This window comes from Gracilinanus agilis, chromosome 2, assembly GCF_016433145.1.
Source record: "Gracilinanus agilis isolate LMUSP501 chromosome 2, AgileGrace, whole genome shotgun sequence".
In the NCBI taxonomy this organism is placed as follows: domain Eukaryota; kingdom Metazoa; phylum Chordata; class Mammalia; order Didelphimorphia; family Didelphidae; genus Gracilinanus; species Gracilinanus agilis.
This window is the reverse complement of record NC_058131.1, coordinates 710,904,113-710,925,056: the sequence shown is the minus strand read 5'-3', so window position 1 is coordinate 710,925,056 and position 20,944 is coordinate 710,904,113. Positions and strand designations below refer to the sequence as shown.

The 20,944-nt window shown below is 40.4% G+C and overlaps 1 protein-coding gene across 1 annotated transcript in view; it reads right to left on the bottom strand.

Moving 5' to 3' along the window:
• IPMK (inositol polyphosphate multikinase) overlaps positions 1-20,944 on the bottom strand; it is a 78,432-nt gene that overhangs the window by 41,665 nt on the left and 15,823 nt on the right. Inside the window, exon 2 of the mRNA XM_044662949.1 lies at positions 15,034-15,119. Coding sequence (XP_044518884.1) covers positions 15,034-15,119 — 86 coding nt within the window. The remainder of the gene's footprint in view (positions 1-15,033; positions 15,120-20,944) is intronic.

Here is a 20,944-nt window from a genome sequence, read left to right as displayed (position 1 = left end):
TTCCATGTGAACTGGAAAGACCTCCAGGAACTGATGCAGAGCGAAAGGAGCAGAGCCAGAAGAACATTGTACACAGAGACTGATATACTGTGGTAAAATCAAATGCAATGGACCTCTGTACCAGCAGCAATGTAATGACACAGGACAATTCTGAGGGATGTATGGAAAGGAACGCTACCCACATTCAGAGGAAGGACTGCAGGAGAAGAAAAACAACTGCTTGAACGCATGGGCTGAGGTGGACATGATTGGGGATGTAGACTCAAAACGACCACACCAATGCAACTATCAACAATTTGGAAATAGGTTTTGATCAAGGACACATGTTAAAACCAGTGGAAATGTGCATCAGCCATGGGTGGGAGGAGAGCGGGAGGGTGAAGGGGAAAGTAATGAATCATGTAACCATGTTAAAAATGAATATTAATAAACATTTAAAAATTTTTTTAAAAAGATATCAATTATATATTAAGTTATATAATAGAAAAATGAAAACAAAAACGTTTGTCTACAATTCTATAAATAAGAGACTGTCCACCCACACCAGAATATTTTCATGTTTTTTGTCAAAACAGACATTGAAGATACAACCAGCCTGTGCAGTGATAGAGCACTGGGCCTGGATTTCAGGAAGACCTGGGTTCAGATCCAACCTCAGATACTTACTAAATGTGACCTTGGACAAGTCACTTAACTTCTTTTGGCCTCAAGTTTCCTCAACTGCAAAAAAGGGATGATAATGATGATAATAATAGCATCTACCTTGAAGGATTGGTTTTATGATCAAATGAGATAATATTTATAAAGCACTTGGCACAGTGCCTAACACCTAGTAGGTGCTATTAAAAGGTTTATTCCCTCTCTCTCTCTCCAAAGGGCACAAAATGAGCAGACAGAGGCTTTAAGTACAGGGTGTCCTAGGGATCCTAGAAGGCTAAATACTCTGAAGGAGAGGAATAAGAGCCAAGAATGAAACAGGAGCAGGGAACCAAAGAGAACCTTATAACAAAGAGGCCAGAATCTCTGGGGGAAATATCTTAACATACTTTGCCCTGAAAGGAGTTTGAATTTTCAAGAATGAACAAGAAGCCAATGAAGATTTCTGAAGAGAGGAGAGGGACGTCACTGAATTGGTGTGTGAGGAGGTTTAGTGTTTGGCAGCACTATGAAATAATCCTAAGAGGAAGAAGAGAATGAAGGTGGGAGGATCAATGGACCTATTACAAATTACATTGATGTTCTCCAACATCAGTCAGGCCCCTGATGATATACACAGTAATCTTTTTATTCATCCATTGCTATATCCCTACTGGCAACCTTCCCTGCCAAGCTCTCAAAGCCAACACTACTCCGGGGGTCTCTCCAAAGATAAACTTATCTTCCTATTTTTTGGGGAGGAAAAAAACCTCAATGCCCTTGCATATGAATTTCCTTAGCAATATCTTCTGCCTTCCTCCTAGATCAAGAAAGAGGCTCTGTTTGACAAGAGGCATTCTTCTATACCTGCCCTTGATCTCAGTTTCCTAGGCTTGGGTTTGGAAATTTTCTTTCCTCTCTCACCCAGGCTAAGTAAACAGTTACTTGTGGTCCCATCCCTGCTTTCTATCAGCATGGCTCTTTTGATCTGTTCCAATTCCAAACTGAGTTGGCTCACCCCTCCCTAGGCAAAATGGTGGTCCCTGTTCTCCAGGGCTTATCACACTGATGTAGCACTCAATGAACTCAGAGCACTGAAAGTCAGAATCCCCAAGTGCAAGCACTTCCCAGCAACAGGAATTACAAGTGTGTGCCTCTCCACATACAGTGCCATCTGTCATTTTCCCTTCTCTCACAGATCTACTAGATCCTTTCCCACTGCCAAGTGTAGGAAAATATAAGTGAGGTAATGGGGTCACCAAGGATATTATAAATTAACTAAGGGGTTTGTGGGAACACACTCTGGGATTTTAAGAGACTAAAACTGAACACTGAAGTCTTGTACAGCTAAGCCACTCCCAACTGAAAAATAACAGCCAACTGTCACTCTGGCCAGAGGCCTTAAATTCAACAGACAAGGTTACAGGATGAAACTGGGTTTAATTAGGAACAACAAAAAGAGGGAAAGGAATGTCTACACTAAACCCTTAACACCTAATAACAAAACCCACAGGGACAGGGAAGGACTTATTCTACTACTCTAATCTAAGTGATCTAAACTAACAGGGCCCAAGGAACTGTAAATGGAGTCTCTGGGTTTCTGCCTCAAACCTGGAACCTGCCAGGCTTGAGTACAGCTAGGGCTTTGTGGCTTTGGGATTCTCACTGCAATCCACTGATGATCTCTGGATGCCAGGAGCTAAAGTTGTCTCAGGTACCAAGTTGAGAAGGTTTTGCTTGAAGCACTGTCCACCAGCTCTCAAACTTCTCTTCCTCCCTTGGCTCTGTAGATTTGTCCTTTTGCTAGATGCCACACTCAGGATCCCAGGGGAAAACAGGAAGCAGGGTGTCCTTTGCTCTGAGGTCTCCCAGGCTGGCAACAGTTTTTGGCCACCACTAATGGAGTCCTCACTCAGGGCACAGTCACCTCTTCCTCCTCCTTCATTCCAACCTGGAATTCCCAGCTCCAGCTCCTTCCAGCTATGTACTTCCTAATCAATACATAATTAATACCTAATCTAATCTTACTCATAACACAAGATACATATCTAGCTCTCTACACTAAAAAAAAAAAAAAGAAAAAAAGAAACTGTCTTTATCCTGTCATCCCCACAATAACCTATCAGATTAGCTTCCACTTTACTTTCTTTTTTTAATATTTTATTTTTTTAGAAACATTTTCCATGCTTACATGATTCATGTTCTTACTTTCCCCTTCACACACACCCCATATCCAACTCGCATTTCCACTAGTTTTAACATGTTTGATCAATCAAGACTTATTTACATATTACTGATAGTTGCATTGGTGTGGTTGTTTAGTGTCTACATCCCCAACCACGTCCGCATCAACCCATGTGTTCAAGCGATTGTTTTACTTCTGTGTTTCCACTCCTGCAGTTCTTCTTCTGAATGTGGGTAGCGTTGTTTTCCATAAATCCCTCAGAATTGTCCTGTGTCATTGCTTTCTGCTGGTACAGAAGCCCATTACATTCTATTTTACCACAGTGTATCAGTCTCTGTGTACAGTGTTCTTCTGGCTCTGCTCCTTTCACTCTGCATCAATTCCTGGAGGTCTTTCCAGTTCACATGGAATTCCTCCAGTTTATTATTCCTTTAAGCACAAATAGTATTCCATCACCAACATATACCTCAATTTGTCCAGCCATTCCCTAATTGAAGGGCATCCTTTTGTTTTCCGGTTTTTTGCCACCACAAAAAGCGCAGCTATAAATATTTTCGTACAAGTCTGTTTATCCACTTTACTTTCAATGCTAACTCTCAGAAAATCCTCTACATTTGCTACTCTACTCTCCAGCTACCCATGTTTACTAGTTGAGTCCTTTGTAACCTGGCTTTAAAGCTCCCATTCTAATAAAAGTGCTCTCTCAGAGTGTCACCAGCCTCTTGGATTGCTACAGCCCATACCTGTCCTCATGGAATTTGAATACACAGGGAAGAGCCAGATATACATAATCCTGAAGTCTTAACTTTGTCCAAAGCCTGGGGAGGAAGAAAATTTAGTAAGGAAATAGTAGACTTCTTCTTCTCTGAAGAATGAAAAGAAAGTGGATCATGATGTTGGGACTGTGAAAAAAAAAGTAAATGAAATCCCATCTGATAGCCTCAGTCTTCTCAGTAAAGAGATCTAAGTCATCGGCTATGAATTTCTGAGGGAAGGGGATAAGGATTAAGCCCATGAGGGAAGTGGAAACTATTTTATTGTTACTCTGTAAAGGATAAAACAGGAATGGCTGTATTAAGCAAAGAAGCACTCTAAAGCAACAATAAGGGCTCTGCTATACTTATATTCCACGAAAGTATATTCTGTAAGATCAGCTCCATTTATGCCTTCCTCTGTCCACATTTATCAGTGTAACACAAAAAATATGACCATCCTACAATAAGACAACTAAGGCAGAGTCCCAAGCCGATAACTATTTATTAACAGGACCTGGCCACTTTCAACAAATAGGATTCCAGATATTCCTCACAGTCTGAGACACCTTCATGCTCCAAAGTACAATATTTATACATTGGTGGTTGTGGATCAGCAGAACTGCAATCCTCGCCCCCCCCAACTCTACCAGCTAGTGGACCCAAAGCAATGGGGTGGTCATAGGATAATGGGGTCAAACTGTTCCACATACACACTGCCAGCCCATAGTCAAAGGGTTATCAGCTGGAGAGGAGATAGACACCACTCAATGTTGGGCACCAGAGGGAAATGACAAAGGGCCAACGGGCTCCAAAAAATAACTCGGGGGACTTTCCATGAGTGATCATAAGAGGGGTAAGATATGGGTCATCTCCGCTGACAAGATGGACATACATCTTGGATATGCAACTATCACGGACTAAAGGGCTCATAACATGGGCAATGGAATTCTATCTCCCCCGAAGTGGGTGAGGGGAAAATGTCAAAGAAAAGTGGTCCAGATGATATCCCCTTCCTCCTGTCGGCATTTTCTCCTCAGGTCACATGGTGGAGGTCCTCTAGTTAGGACATTTTTTTTTTAAGGCAATGGGAGTCAAGTGACTTGCCCAGGGTCACACAGCTTGGAAGTGTCTGAGGTCAGATTTGAACCTAGGACCTCCAGTCTCTAGGCCTGACTCTCAATCCACTGAGCTACCCAGCTGCCCCCTAATTAGGACATTTTTGAGGTTAGACAAGTACATGTTCTGACAAGTTTATAATCCAATATTAGAAAGAGTCTATTCAACTATTTAACATAATTTAATTACTCCTAATTATATTACATATTAAGATTAATTGCTTATCCTTAACTGACTAGATGTATATTAATGTCTATTAATACAAAGAAATAATCCTAACCTTTATATGGAATCACATTAAACTGGATAATACTGATAGGGAATTAGCCTAGAAGTAAAATCACTCATTTAGGATGGGCAAGGGGCTACTCAAAAAGGGCAGGTAATTCAGAAGGAGGATGTGAGGTTGTATAAGGATTAGATATCCTCATGTCTAGTTATAGAGATTATTATTTCAGGAACAATGGAAAACTAAAGAACAAAGAGATATGATTGGGGGAGGGGCGCCAATGAACTATTCAAGTAGCAGATCCTGGAGTCAAGGACAGGTAGAGAGGAAAGAGATGTCAGAGTAAGAAAAAAGAAGGGGTTCAAGAGCCTGGGAGTCACAAGAAGACCAAGAAGGAGGCTTACGGCTTACTTTATGTGAAATAGACTGGAAGGACAGACTGTGGCCAGAAAGGAACATTTCAAAGGTCCTGATTCAATTCAGCAAGGAGGCATTTGGGACACGAAGAGGAAAGAAAGGCCCTGCCCTCAAGGAGCTTTCATTCTGGGATGGGAAGTGGGGAATTAGGGGGCTCTAGGTAACACATACAAAGTCAGAATGGGGGGAGGGGGACACATAATGTTAATGATTTGTGGGGCTCAGGAAGGTCCTCACATAGGAAAGTAACACTCAAGCTGTATTGGCTGTGCAACCCTAACCAAGTCATCTCTCTACACAAATCTAGAAAACTTAGGGAGTTTCTTCATGCAGGTGCATAGTTGGAAAATCTTGAACCCCTGAAACTACATTACCCAAACTTTTCCTTTTCCTTCCAATTCCTTTTCCTGCTATCATACTTTGGAGGCATTGAATATTATTTTAAAATCTACACAGAAGTAATTATGACCTTTGGTTAATAAAGGAAAGGAGGGCTCAGAATAGCACCCACACTGAATGGGTAGGAAGAGGAAGATGAGTCAGTAAAGGAAACCCAGAAGGAATAATCAGGTAGGAAGAGAACCAAGAGAGCACAATGAGCTTCAGAGTTGTCAGGGCTTGAAAATATATGGGATAAGAGACTTTGAAGGAGGAGCTGAGGGATGGGCCGAGATCCTAGCATGTGGCCTGGCAGGGCCTCCTAGTCATCTTCTGAGTCTTCTTCTGGGTCTTCGGGCCCTTGGTATTCAGCAGCAATGATCAAGCAGGAGAAGAGAGGCTATACTCAGGAAGGACAATCACTTTCCCCCTTCCAGGCGGCTATCAGAGAGAACATTCTTTGCCCATGTTGAGTCTCCTCTTTCCCCAGGAGACAAGAGAAATGCCTTCCACGCTCAGGTGACAGTGTGTCAGGACCCACTTGGCTAAAAGAGATCTCCAGTGATAACCCAATGTCATCATTTTTTCAGGAATAATTGCCTACTATTTTTAGGATCAGTATCATTGCAATATAACAGAGGTCATATACAGTCAAACACTCCTCATTATACGGATGAATAAAGGAAGATCCAGAAAGGTTCAACTACATGCCAAGGATCATCCTGGTATTTTGCAACTACTGGTAAAAATTCTTTTTCCCAACTCTGAGGTCCACCTATCAGATTGGCCAATATGACAGTAAAGGAAAATAATAAATGTTGGAGGGATGTGGCAAAATTGGGACATTAATGCATTGCTGGTGGAATTATATATAAATTGATTTGACCATTCTAGAGGACAATATGTAATTATGCCCAAAGGACTATAAAAGAACACATAACTTTTTTGATACAGCAATACCACCACTAGGTCTGTATCCCAAAGAAATAAAAGAGAAATGGGAAAGGACCTGTTTGTACAAAAATATTTATAGTTGCTGTCTTTTTGGTGGCAAAGAATTGGAAACTATAGGGAGGTCCCTCAGTTGGGGAATGGCTGAACAAATTGTGGCATATACTGATAATGGAATACTATTATGCTATAAGAAATGATGAACAGGATGATTGCAGAAAGAGCTGAAAAGACCTAGGTGAACTGAAGCAGAGTGAAATAAGCAGAACTAGAAGCAGAACCATTATACAGTTAACTGAAATACTATGTAATGAGCAAATGTGATAGACTTTGCTACTAACAGCAATAAAATTGCCTAGCCCATACTGCTTTTCTGTATCAAATTTAAGACAGAAGATAAGAGGGGAAAAGAAATAAGCTAAGAAAAGGCCAGACAATCCCTAGGAGCTATGCAAAAAGGAAAAGGAAGGACAGCTAGGAAGCAATCAGTGGACCAAGAGGTGATCTAGGTTAGTTACCCCAACAAAAAACTATACCTCTGACATCTTAGAAATGAACATGTGGGGGGCAGCTGGGTGGCAGCTGGGTGGCTCAATGGATTGAGAGCTAGGCTTGGAGACGGGAGGTCCTAGGTTCAAATCTGACCTCAGACACTTCCTAACTGTGTGACCCTGGGCAAGTCACTTGACCCCCATTTCCTAGCCCTTACCACCCTTCTGCCTTGGAGCCAATACATAGTATTAACTCCAAGATGGAAGTGTTTAAAAAAAAAAAAAAAAAAGAATTCCCCATGAGCCTAATAATTCTCATTAAATGCTACTCTTCTCTTGAGCAAAATTCCCTCTTCAATGTTCAGGGTTGAGCTGCTAGATCCTGTGAGTAATTATTGACCTTCAACATATCTATGGTATTACAGACATAGGAAGACATATGTGTAGCATTTGCCAAATTTCCCCACCTTGATAACAATGAATTGCCAATTAAAAAAGGCCTTCCATAATTTCCATCCTTCTACCTATAATATATAAGGCTGGCTGAAAACCAAAAACATTAGCTAAAGCTCCAAGAAACAAAAAGATTAAGAAAAAACTGAGTTTTCTTCAAGAATCCTATCTGGGAAGGAGAATTCTAACCATACCCTGGGACGATTCCAAGCAGCTCAGGCAGTCTACAATAGCAAGCCCAGATGGGCCCATAACACTGTGTGAGTCACAGGAACAGATGGCAAAACCCCTTCCAGGTCAGGTTCTCCAGCAAGCACAAAGGCCTGCTTAACAGCCAAAGGGCACGGTGGGCAGATCCTCTCAGATTTTACCTCGGAGGAAGGCGGGGCAAACAGGACAGATTGGAATTGTTGCTTAGTCTCCAAGGCTAAGGGTGACAGGAAGTGAAGAACTTTAACATGAGCTCTTCCCTCTCTCCCCATTTAATTTTCAGGATAATCTACAAATGAGAAATTGCTCTGCAAACTGCTGATAAGAGAGTCATAAATAGCAATAAAGAATGCCCTGTGCAGCCTCCTCAGTGTTTTACTTACATAAGTAACTTTCCGGCAATTTAACTGCTTGCACCAATATTACCTACCGCCCAAGAAATATTTCCTAAATGAGCAAAGATTCCCAAAAGGAGGTTCTGGGTAAAGAAATCAAGTCCATGTACTGAATCATTTCCCCTTCTGACTTATGTTCCATTTTCAGAGCCGAGTCCCAATGAGGAACATTCCATATCTGTTGAGGCGTGAGCAAGAGTTGGCCGACCTGCTTCCAGCCTGTTACATGGGCTAACTTTGTGGATGGGGATGTCTTTGGATGCATCTCACTATAACCCAGAACTGAAGGATTCTGGGACTTAAGGATGACAAAGCAATCCCCCCCTTCCTGGCCCCCGAGCAGGAAGAGGTGCTGACTCAGTGGGTCTGTATAAAAGGGAATCACCCATCCTCAGTCACCTGGGCGATGCTGTTAAGATCCTCTTCTTTGGGGGATGGGGAATAGAGGCCACCCTTGCAGCTCTAGCCCCACAGTACTGTCTCCTACATGGCAGCTAGAGAAAGGGGGGCTGCCCCGTGGGCACTGGCTACCCTTTCCTCTTGGTGCGTCCTTTCCTGAGAAAAGGTGACATAGAAAAGTGGTCCTAAGTTCAGCATTTCCAGTCTTGGAATCTGAGTGAATATGAGATCCCATGGAAGACCCTGGGGCCCTTGGTTAGAGCTGACTGGGGACAGACGTGCCCAGTCCCTGGCCTGGCTTGCCAGAAGATACCTGCCTTGAGAAGAACATTGCTCAGGGGCATCCCCTTCCCCCCACCTTTCTGGCACATAAAATGCCTACTCAGTCCCTCCCACAGCTTCACGTTCCAGTGTTTAAGTCTCAGCTTCCCAGGAGAGGCACCCCTGGAAGCACTCCTGAGGTCGGTGCACGGGTGGGTATTCATGGCCAGAAATTCTACCACGTGGAATAAATCTGTCTGCTTTGCCTGATTTACACTGTACTTTCTAAACACTGCTTTGGGGAGAAGCTAGAAGGGAGCAAAAGTCTTCCCCAGAAGCCTGTGATGAGGTGGAATCGAGCTAAAGAAAAATGAGAAAAAGCAGGCATTTCATTTGACTGGACCCGATCTGGACTGTCTGTATGATCCCAAAACACAGAGAAAGACCCCTCATTGGCCACTTACACTGGCCCTGTATCCTCTTTTTATTTTTTTGGTCCAAAACCGTGGCTGTCTCTACAGAGAGGACTCCCAATCCAGACGCTTTCCACACGCTGCCCACAGGCATCCCTTCAATAACTGACTCCAGTTTGTGGTTTACAGACTTGTCTGGGAGCAGCAGAGACCAGTGACCCAAATGCTTACCGCCTCACAGCCATTAAGTGTCAGAGGCAGGACTTGCACTCAAGTCTCCTCAACTCCAAGTCTCCCACAGGGCCCTCCTTCCTCATCAGATAAAGGAGAGCAGAATGCCTGAAAGGCCTATTCCAAAGGTTACAGGGAGGCTAAAAGGAGACTGTAAAGAGCAAGAGAAATGCCAGTTACTCTTTGGGGAGGAGGCGTTTCCCCTCCAATTCTACATCCACTCCCCACTGAGGATGACTGTGCTACTCTTGGGTCCCTGTCAAACACATGTCGACATGGAATCTAGAGACCCCAAACTTGTGGCCTAGTGAGATCTGATGAACCCCAAGTTTTAGGAATAGCTTGTAGGTTGGAGACCCCCAAAGCTTGTACTTGTTCCATGTTCCCGTGAGAATCCACCCTGAAGGGAATCTCAGGCTAGCAGTTGCAGACTGAATAATGGACCCCAGGGTAAAAGCTAAGTGATTCTTTTGCCTTAGAAGCTTCTCCCATTGTACCACATCTCCTTTTCAGGATCCAAACTCAGGACCTGCAGCTTACAAGACAGATGCGCTGCCTACTCGCTAAAGAGAAACTTAGCTTTATGTGATAGTAACAGAGTTTCTTACAACTATTATGAAATAACTGCCCAAGATTATTCACAGGCACTTCTGCTAAATCCGTCAATCAAGAATGATTTGTTCTTGGGCCTCTCACTGTTAGGCACTGGAGATCCAAAAAAGAAATGAAACATTTCTTGCCCTCCAACACAAACTCATCTAAATATATACAAAATAATACAATGTAATTCTGGGAAGAAGGCCCTAGCAGTTAGGAAGAGGAGGGAGGGAGCGGAAAGGCCTCACAAAGGAGGCAGTGTTTGAGCTGAACTTTCAAGAAAACTAGGGCTTCTAAGAGGAAGAGGTGAAATATAGACAGACAGACAACCAATGCAAAAGCACATTCCTTTATTGGGGAGGAGGAAGGGAGGAATGTATGACAAACAGTAAAATCTAATAGTCAAAGAGGTCAGCTAGGTGGCTCAGTGGACCGAGAAAGAGGACTAGAGATGAGAGGTTTGGGGTTCAAATCTGATATCAGATACTCCCTAGCTATATGACCTTGAGCAACTGTCACTTGACCCAATTGCTTAGCTCTTACTGTTCTTCTGCCATGGAACCAATAGACAGTATTGATTCTAAGACAGAAGGAAAATTTTTTAAAAATAGTTGAGGGAAGGAATTCACTAAACAAAACTTGCCCAGAAAAGGAAGTTGAAACTTAGTAGTAAAGGGCTTTAAATGCCAAACAAGAGTTTTTTTAAGTCTCCTAAATCTGTGGGAAGCAAACCTCACAATAATTGAGATCTCAAAAAAAAAAAAAAAACAGGCATCTTCAGTCACATTCCTAGTTCCTCTGTGAAACATCCATTTCATTTCTTAAGGACAAATGGGCGTGACTGGTCACTGTCTTAACTATGTAAACAAATAACAATGCTAGGATACAGAAACACAGCAACTCAGGACATTGCCAAGGATCTGATCATTCGTGGACCCAGACACACCCTGAAGAATACTAAAGGAATCAAAACAGAAAACCCAAGTGGGACAACCCAAGAGCAAACAGGATCATTTGATTAAATTCAGACAAGATATACTATACCAAAAGTCCATGTTCTGAGCTTGACAAACTCTTAAATAAAACACAGTTAATTAATGACCAAGTTATTAGGGGCAAGATTCATTCAATATTAGTCATAATAAAAATAAAGTTTTCTGCCTTTATTAGAGCTCTTAACCCTAGGGAATAAATAAGAGAATGGAATTCCTGTTATCGTTCTAGAAATGCTAGATTTAGCAATAAAAGGAGAAAAAGAAATTGAAGGAGTTAAAGTAGGCAATGAGGAAACTAAATTATCATTCTGTAGATAATATGATCGTATACTTAGAGAATCAACTAAAAAACTAGTTGAAATAATAACTTTAGCAAAGTTGCAGGATACAAAAATCAACCCACATCATCAGCAAATCTATGTGTAAGGAACAAAGTCCAATAGCAACAGATAGAATGTGAAATTCCATTAAAATAACTCTAAACAATAAAAAAATACTTGGAAATCTATTTGCCAAAACAAATACAGGAACTAAATTAATACAATTATAAAACCTTTTCCACACAAATAAAGTCATATCTCAACAATTGGAAAAACATTAAATGCTCATGGGGAGGTCAAGCTAATATTATAAAAATGACAATTCTATCCCAATTAATTTTCTTGTTCAGTATACTACCAATCAAACTAACAAAAAAAAAAAAACTTTTATAGAACTAGAAAAAAAATAATAAAATTCATCTGGAAGAAGATCAAGAATATCAAGGGAATTAATGACCAAAAAATGTAAAGAGTGGCCTAGCATTACCAGAACTCAAATTATACTATAAAAGCAGTAATCATCAAAATGATCTGGTACAAGCTAAGAAATTGAAAAGTGTATCAATGGAATAGATATGGGGTAAATGATCTCAGCAATCTAGTGTTTGATAAACCCATAGATCCCAGCTTTTGGGATAAGAACTCACTATTTGACAAAAATTGCTAGGAAAACTAGAAAATGGTATGGCAAAACTAGGTACAGACTACCATATCACACCCTATATCAAGATACAGTCAAACTGGGTATTCGACTTGGACATACAGGGTGATACTATAAGGAACACACAGAATAGTTTACCTGTCAGATCTATGAGAAGGAAAGAATTTTTGACCAAACAAGAGAGAAGACAAGATTTCTGACTATATTAAAAGAGTTTGTATAAACAAAACCAATGGAAGCAAAACTAGAAGAGACACTGGGGAAAATTTTTATAACATATTTCTCTGATAAAGGTCTCATTTCTCAAATATATATAGAACTAAGTCAAATTTATAAGTACAAGCCATTTCCCAATTGACAAATGTCAAAGGATATGAATAAGCAGTTTTCAGATGAAGAAATCAAAGCTAGCAATAATCATATGAAAAGGGGGCAGTGAGGTGGCTCAGTGGATTGAGAGGCCCAGAGATGGGAAGTCCTGGGTTCAAATCTGCCCTCGGACACTTCCTAGCTGTGTGACCCTGAGCAAGTCACTTCACCCGCATTGCCTAGCCCTTACCACTCTTCTGCCTTGGAACCAATAGTATTGATTCTAAGGCAGAAGGTAAAGGTTTAAAAGAAAAAAATGTTCTAAATCTTTCTTCATAAGAGAAATGCAAATTAAAACAACTGTCAGGTACCACATCACACCTATCAGATTGATCAATATGACAGTAAAGGAAAGTGATAAATGTTGCCTAGGATGTTGCAGAATTGGGACACTAATGCATTGTTGATGGAGTCGTAAATTGATCTAGCGATTCTGGAGGGCAATTTGGAACTCTGCCCAAAGGGCTATAAAATTATCCATTCTCTTTGATCCAGTAATACCTCTACGAGGTCTATATCTGAAAGATTTTTTAAAAGGAGAAAGGATCTATTCACAGAAAGTTATAATAGTTCTTTTTGGGGTGCAAAGAACTGGAACTTGAGGGAATGTCCATCAATTGGGAAATGGCTGAACAAATTATGGCATATGGTGGTGATGGAATACTATTGCACTATAAGAAATGATGAATAGGATGATTTCAGAAAGAACTGGAAAGACCTCCATGAACTGATGCAGAGTGAAATAAGCAGAAGAACACAGTAACAGCAATACTGTGGAATGATCAACTGTGACAGACTTAGCTACTCTCTCAGCAACACAATGATCCAGGACAATTCTGAGGCCCTTAAGACAAAGAGTTCTCGCCACCTCTAGAAACAACTACTGGAGTTGGAATGCAGATCAAAGCATAGGATTTTTCACCTTAGTTTATTTGTGTTTTTATTGGGGGGTTTTGGTTTTATATGAGTATTATCATATAAAAATGAACAATATGGAAATGTTTTGCATGACAATACATGTATAACCCAGATCAGATTGCTTATAGAAGAGAGGGGGGGGGGGGAAGGGGAGAGGCAGCTGGGTAGTTCAGTGGATTGAGAGTCAGGCCTAGAGACGGGAGGTCCTAGGTTCAAAGCCGGCCTCAGACACTTCCCAGCTGTGTGACCCTGGGCAAGTCACTTGACCCCCAGTGCCCACCCTTACCACTCTTTCACCAAAGGAGCCAATACACTGAAGTTAAGGGCTCAAACAAACAAACAAACAAACAAATAAATATATAAGTAAATAAATAAATAAAATAAAATAAAATAAGAAGAGAAAGGGGGTAAGGAGGGAGACAATTTGAATAATATAACTTCAGAAAACTCATGTGGAAAATTGTTACTACGTGTAATTGGTAAAATAAAATATTTTTACTCTATAAAAAAATGTGACCTCATTTGATCCACACAACCCTGGGTGACAAGTATCTGTTGTCCCCATTTTACAATTGAAGAAATCAAGGAAAACAGAGGTGAAGTGACTTGCCTAGGGTTACACAACTAGTAAGTGTCTGAGGCTGGATGTGAACTCAGGAAGACAAGTCTTCCAGATTCCAGGTCCAGCACTCTATGCTCGGTGCCACATTATATTCTGGAAAGAGTTCAAAGGCCATAATGAATCACATATCTTCTGAGAACCAACTGAGCTACGTTCAACCCCAAGGCCCACCTACTAAGGAACAGACCTATCACCAGAGGGAATACACCCTAACAAAATCATTTTACTTAGAAAATTAGAAAAAAGGGCTTTTTGTTATCATCTATTTAATCCTTCTCCCACTCCCAACACCCAGTTTTAAAGAGGAAGAAACAGAATTCTATATCTAAGATGGAAAATAAAACCTCCTTATTCACTGTCCAGGCCTTGTTGTTTGTCCCATTGGAATTGAAGTTTCTTAAGAGTAGGAACCACTTCATTTTTTGTGCTTATATCCCAGGAAAGTGGCACAAAGGAGGTACTTAATACTGATTAACTGATTTCACCAAACCTCTATTCATTTTGCTTCCTGAGCTGGCATTTATTTCCCAGCCCTTTAACAAATCCAAACTATCTGCAATACTTGTTTTCCTGTCTAGTACTCCGGGAGCAGAGCCTTCTACCTTACAAGTATTATTCTATCTTACTACACAAACCAAAGCTAAAAACGGATTCCTCCTTCCATCACTGAAAGAAAGGGCCCCAGGAGAAGTGGGAGGCTAAGCTTACAAACACTCATTTCTCAGAACTGACTCACAATCCCATTGTCAGATAAAAAGGTCCATAAAGTTCAGCGGCTTCCCAGATGAAGGCTGAGGCTCCGTGACTTCTCCAGTCACAAAGACGGTCCGTGGCTTATCCAACATCCTCCCAACTCCTCTGAGCTGGACCAAACCCCCCAGAACCGCCAAAGGCACAGTACCGACACATGAGGGTTGCTTTTCAGACCCTCTAGGATATACGAACAAGGCCTGTGCCGTTCTAAAGTGAGAAGAGGGCAGCGGGAGAGATGCTCTCCAAACCACACGACTCCTTCATTCAAGGTCTCTTACCGTGTTGTAGAACTCCAGCTCCCTTGGGCCCCGGGGTGGTGGCTGCAGCTGCTTCAGGACTGTGCCATCTGGGTGTTGCAAGATGCCTAGGAGGCAAAAGGTGAGGCTGTCAACAGTTTCATACAGATATATTTTGCTTTCATGCAGAAATCTGCCCCTGAAAAAGTGTGACATTTTTATAAATTTCAACTTATCTCTCTAATATATATTTATCCTTTTTTCTGGGAGCGGGGGGTGTTCAGAACTGTGACTTCATTTGCTATTTGGCACCCAGCACAGAAACTTCCTCCACCCAAGCACATCAGGAAGCCCTGACATATCAGATAAATGGATTGTCAAGTCCACAGTAAAAGGAGGCTTGAGATTTAAATCCAGATCTCCCAGAACTCCCCAAAACAGTATTTTATCCACTATCTGGGAATTAATGCCTTATTCCCAGATCATTTCATTTGGAGCATTTGTGTATTATAAACCAACGATTCCTAAAACTTTCCCTTTACATATCAGTGACCTATAAATAAGTGTATTAGAGTAACTAGAAATGTTTTCAAATCATTACTGGGAAGGTTTTAAGGTTTGCAAAGTCCTCTTATACAGATCCCATTTGAATCTTATTATAACTTTTAGGTGAGTTAATATTATCACCATTTTACAAATGAAGCAAATGAAAAATGGAAAAAAATTTGAAGTCTTTCAGTCAAGGTGAGGCAGCTAATAAATGCTAATAATCAGGAGGCAGCTGGGTGGCTCAGTGGATTTAGGGTTAGAATTGGAGTCGGGCCAGAGGTCCTAGCTTCAAATCTGACCTCAGACGTTTCTGAGCTGTGTGACCCTGGGCAAGTCACTTGACCCCCATTGCCTAGCCCTTACCACTCTTCTGCCTTAGAACCAATACACAGTATTAATTCTAAGATGGAAGGTAAGAGTTTAAAAAAAAAATGAGTGCTAATAATCATAATAGCCTTCCTCCATTATAATTTATATCCAATATTTAAAATGCAATTTAAGTATTAGAAAGAGCTTTACATGTTATCTCCTGTGAGATAGATGCTATTATCCCCATTTTGCAAATGAGGAAACTGAGGTTGGCAGAAATTAAGTGTCTTGCCCAGGATCATAAAAGAGGCAGAAATTTCAAGCCAAGCTTAAAAGTCCTGCCTCCTGGTTTCTTCAGATAAGGCAGCCAGCAGATGAAAAGAGCTTAAAGAAAAGAGGGCCAGAGACATAATGCATTGGGCAAGTCCCTGGAGTGAATGAGAGAAAAGAAGATCAAAAACAGGAAAAAAACACTGTCTCGTCTCCTCCCCTCCCCCCAATTTGGAGCCAAGAAGTCAGGCAGCCCAGCAGAGCAGAGCAGAGCTGAGTGTAAAGCAGAAAGTCTGAGCCGGGCTACTATCTACTGTTGCTTCTGCTTTCATGTTCCTCTTTGTCACAGCAGAGGGTACAAAGGCAGGACGTGGTACATCCAGAAATGGTTGCTGATGTAAAACCAAGAGGCATCAATAACTGAAGAAGGAGGCCAAGCATGCTGCAGAAAGGAAGGAGTGAGGCAGAAGCACAAGAGGCTCAGGAGGGACTCACTGAGGACTTCCTGGGCCTAAAAAGGGCTTGGAAATAGATGCTACAGAAGTCCCTTCCTGCTCTAGATCTAGGATTCAACAGGCCAGTGCTATGCTATGTGATAAGGATTCACATAGGAGATAGCCTCTCCTGGCCACCCTCCAGTGTGGTTGACTTCCTTAAGTCATTCATCAACTATTCTCATGTAAACAAGTCTCAAAGAATTTGTAGAGAAGGAAGGATAAGGACTCTGAGGCAGACTTTAATCCTTTTCTCCATCGCAGCCAAGGCTTTTCCCCGTGTCTCCATTGGATCTTTGGTGAATTGAACCCCTCACAATTATGCCTCGTGTTCCGTCATTTGCCTCCTCTAGGGAGGTACCCTGGCTGCAATTCTGCTGCAGGCCCCCTAGTTCACATCAGAGAGGCCAAATATGGCTGCTCTGCTGCTCTTGATGAAAAGTTATAAAAATCTTCATCTTAGTCCTGGCATTTCCACCTTTAGATTCCTCAGGATGGCTGCATTGGATCATTTGCCAAACTGTCTTTAAACTTGTTTTACCTTTCAATGCTTCTCCCTGTTTATGAAGCAATACTGATCATAATCATCTATCAATTCTTCCTTGTAATATTTTACCAACAGGTTTCTATTGAAAACTGGAGTTGCCTCAGGGTGCCATCTCTATCACCTGGGCAAGGAAATGAAGTGTTTGCTGACCTAGACTCTCTTGAAGTCCTTGTTATAACAGCTGATTCATATCAATTAAACGTCCCTATAAAATCCTAATTGGGGCTGATGTCATTTCTGCTGTCAATTACCAATTTTTCATTATCAACTACTTCTTTAAATAATTTAGGAATGAGCTATTTCAATTGCATGCCATATTTTTTTCACATTATTACTCCAGGTTTTTTACTACTTTTTACCTTTGTTTTAACTGAGTGGTCAAAGTGTAAACAGGCAGCTGATTCGGAGATGACTCTAATAACAATGATGAGATCAGCTTCACATTTTGTGATGTTACTGGTCCTCCTCATGTCTAGGACCTGTTGATTTTTTTCCCCAGAAAGCATGTAGGATAGCATGAAGTTTCTACAGTCTACTAGTCTCTCTTTCCTTCTTCCTGAATGTTTTACATCCTATTCCCATCTCTGTACCAATCACAGAGAATCAAAGTGTTGGTTGATTTGATTGAGAGGGTCTTGGTGCATTCTATACCTTTCTACTCTTTCTGTTGACTTCCATGCTAGCAATCAGGGAGATAAGCATTTCCAAAACTTATGTTTTACACATTTTTCATCATCCTTAAAGCTTCTCTGGACATAGGAGATAATGAGGAAGAGATATGGTATGTCAGAGGAACTGATATAAAACAGGAAGCCCATATTCACCTTCACCAAAATCTGTGGTATTCAATCCTTTTTCAGTTATGTCCAACTCTCCATGGCTCATTTGGGGTTTTCTTGGATTTCCAGAGATTCTGGAGTGGTTTGCCATATCCTTCTTCAGCTCATTTTACAGATGAGAAAATAGGGTTAAGTGACTTGCCCAAGGTCCCACAGCAACACAAGATTTAAGATGAGTCTTTCTTACTTCAGGCCTGGCACCTACTATGTCACCTAGCTGCCTCCTATCAGGGCAGGAAATTAGTTCAAACCTTACCCTCAATGAACCAAGCACACTTTTCACTAGTAAAATATAATAGGATATGTAATAAAATAGATACGTAATTCTATAACAGATCGCATCTTTATAGGCACATAAATGACTTAAAAGTGAGGAGAATACAAGAACCTGCCATACTTACTGTTTATAATGACTCCCAAGAAACATTTGATTCAGTGGAACAAAGTGCTACATGAAAGGCTCTCCTAAGTCTAACTGATACAAAATTCCTTTATAGATATAAGAGAGATAATGGAGGAACAATTCAAATATACATGGAAAGCTCAAGTACTCTGTTACTCTCTTCTGGATATTGGATAAAGTGAAGAAAGGCCTAAAAGAAGGTGAGTGAACCACTTACAGAGAAAGCACAACTAGGCAGAAACTAGCATCACTGGAGAGAGCACCCAGACCCTCAGGTCCCAGCTCCATGTTCTTCTGCACATGCTATATTCTTCTAGAAATAATGTAGGGCTATAGATGATGGAATGCTACAGTCTTTAAAGAATTAAAAATGAAGATCAACCAAAGAAAAAGAAGTGAGAACATGATGGGTACTGACCAGAGTATAACACAGTTAACCAAAAAGCAATTATTAAGCACCTACTGCATGTATGCCAGGCACTATGTTAGACACGGGGAATAAAAAAATTAAACACTTCCTACCTTTATGGAGCAGATATGTTAAAAAAAATTAAATTATTGGATCAGGTGAAGGAGGTAGGGTAGTAGTAACTGGAGTAATCAGGAAATGCCAGTTAATTTCTGTATATTACTAACAAAACTGAACAGAGAGGAACTGCATTTAAAATAATGACAAAATATGGAATGCATGGGAGTCTACCTACCAAAGGATACAGAACTATATGAATATAATTAAAGAATAAGGGAAATAAAAAATAAAAATAAAATAACTAGAGAAATATTGGCTGCTTGTGGGTAGGCCTAACAAATAAAAATCACAACACTATCTAAATTAGCTTACTCGGCCCCATACCAATAAAACTATCAAAAGATTACCTTAGAGAGCTAGAAAAAATAGAAATTAAATTCATATAAAGAATTAAATGCCAAGAATTTCAAGGAAAATAATGGGCAAAAAAGTGGGTAAGAAGGGAGGCTAGCTGTATTAGACTTCAAATTATATTACAAAGCAATAATCATTAAAACAATTTTGTACTTTTAAGAAATAGGAGATTTCAATCAATCCAATCAGTAGAATAAACTGGATAGACAATATGATGAAGGAAATAAACCCAGTAGCCCTGTGCTTGACAAATCCAAAGTCCTGAGTTCCTGGGGTAAGAACTAACAATTTAACAAAAACTTCTGGGAAGACTAGAAATAAGTCTGGCAGAAACTAGATTTATTCCAGCACCTCAAAACATATACGAAAATAAACTCCAGATGCATACTGACCTAGACATAAGGGCAACAACCTTAGCAAAGAAAAAGTTTAAGGTCTACAGGGAGGGAAAGAGAATTCATGACCATAAAAGGAATAGAGAAAACTGAATAAAATAAAAGACAACTTTTGATTTAAAAATTTTAAAGGTTTTGCAATAACAAAACCAATGCAGCTAAAAACATGAAAAGAGAAATTAGCAACTAGGAAAAAAAAAATCTCTGTGGCCAGTTTCTCTAATAAGGGTCATTCCAAGGAATGATTCAAATCTATAAGAATAGAATAGAAAGAGCCATTCCTCAACTATCAAAAAGAGTCAAAGAATATGAACAAGCAGTTTTCAAGGGAAGAATTTTGAGCAATAAACTAGTTGTTACTTAATCATTTTTTAATCATGTCTGACTCTTTCAAGACCCCATTTGGGGTTTTGTTGGCAAAGATACTGGAGTAATTTGCCATTTCCTTCCAACTCACTTTACAGGAGAAAACTAAAGCAAATAGGGACTTGTCCACAGCTACTAAGTGTCTGAGACCAGATTTAAACTCAGTCTTCCTGACTCCAAGGTCCAGCATTCTATCAACCATCACCTAGCTGCCTGAATATCAATAGCCATGAAAATCAATCTCTTTCTCTCTTTCTCTCTCTCTCTCTCTCTCTCTCTCTCTCTCTCTCTCTCTCTCTCTCTCTCTCTCTCTCTCTCTCTTCCCCTTCATTTACTCTTCCCATTTATAAATAAACTACCATAAAAGCCATCCTGACTTGGGTCTTTCATTGGAATTTTGAAAATTGATTCCTGGCGACCAAACTTTAAATATCCAGTCCAACTATAATTTTTACCTTTTACACAAATAAGTCCTAAAAATTACCCTTTGACCCAGTAATAATTAATAAAGTCATTCTTTCTATAACATTTTAAAGTTTGCAAAGAACTTGGATACCACTACCACCAGCAATATCTATACTCAGCTACACGTCAAAGAGATCAACAAAAAGGAAAAGGAGACAAATGTAAAATGATGTTAGTAGCTCTTTTTGTAGTGGCAAAGAATTGCCAACTAAAAGAGTACCCATCAAATAGGGAATGAACAAATTATGGTTTATAAATGTAATGGAATACATAATAAATGACGGAGACAGTTTTAGAGAAACATGGGAAGTCTTATATAAAGTGAAGAGAATTAAATGAAGAGAACTAGCAGAACAATATCTATAACAACATTGCAAAAACAAATAACTAAGAGCTCTAAGAACTCTGAAACAGTATTATACATCCTCTGAAA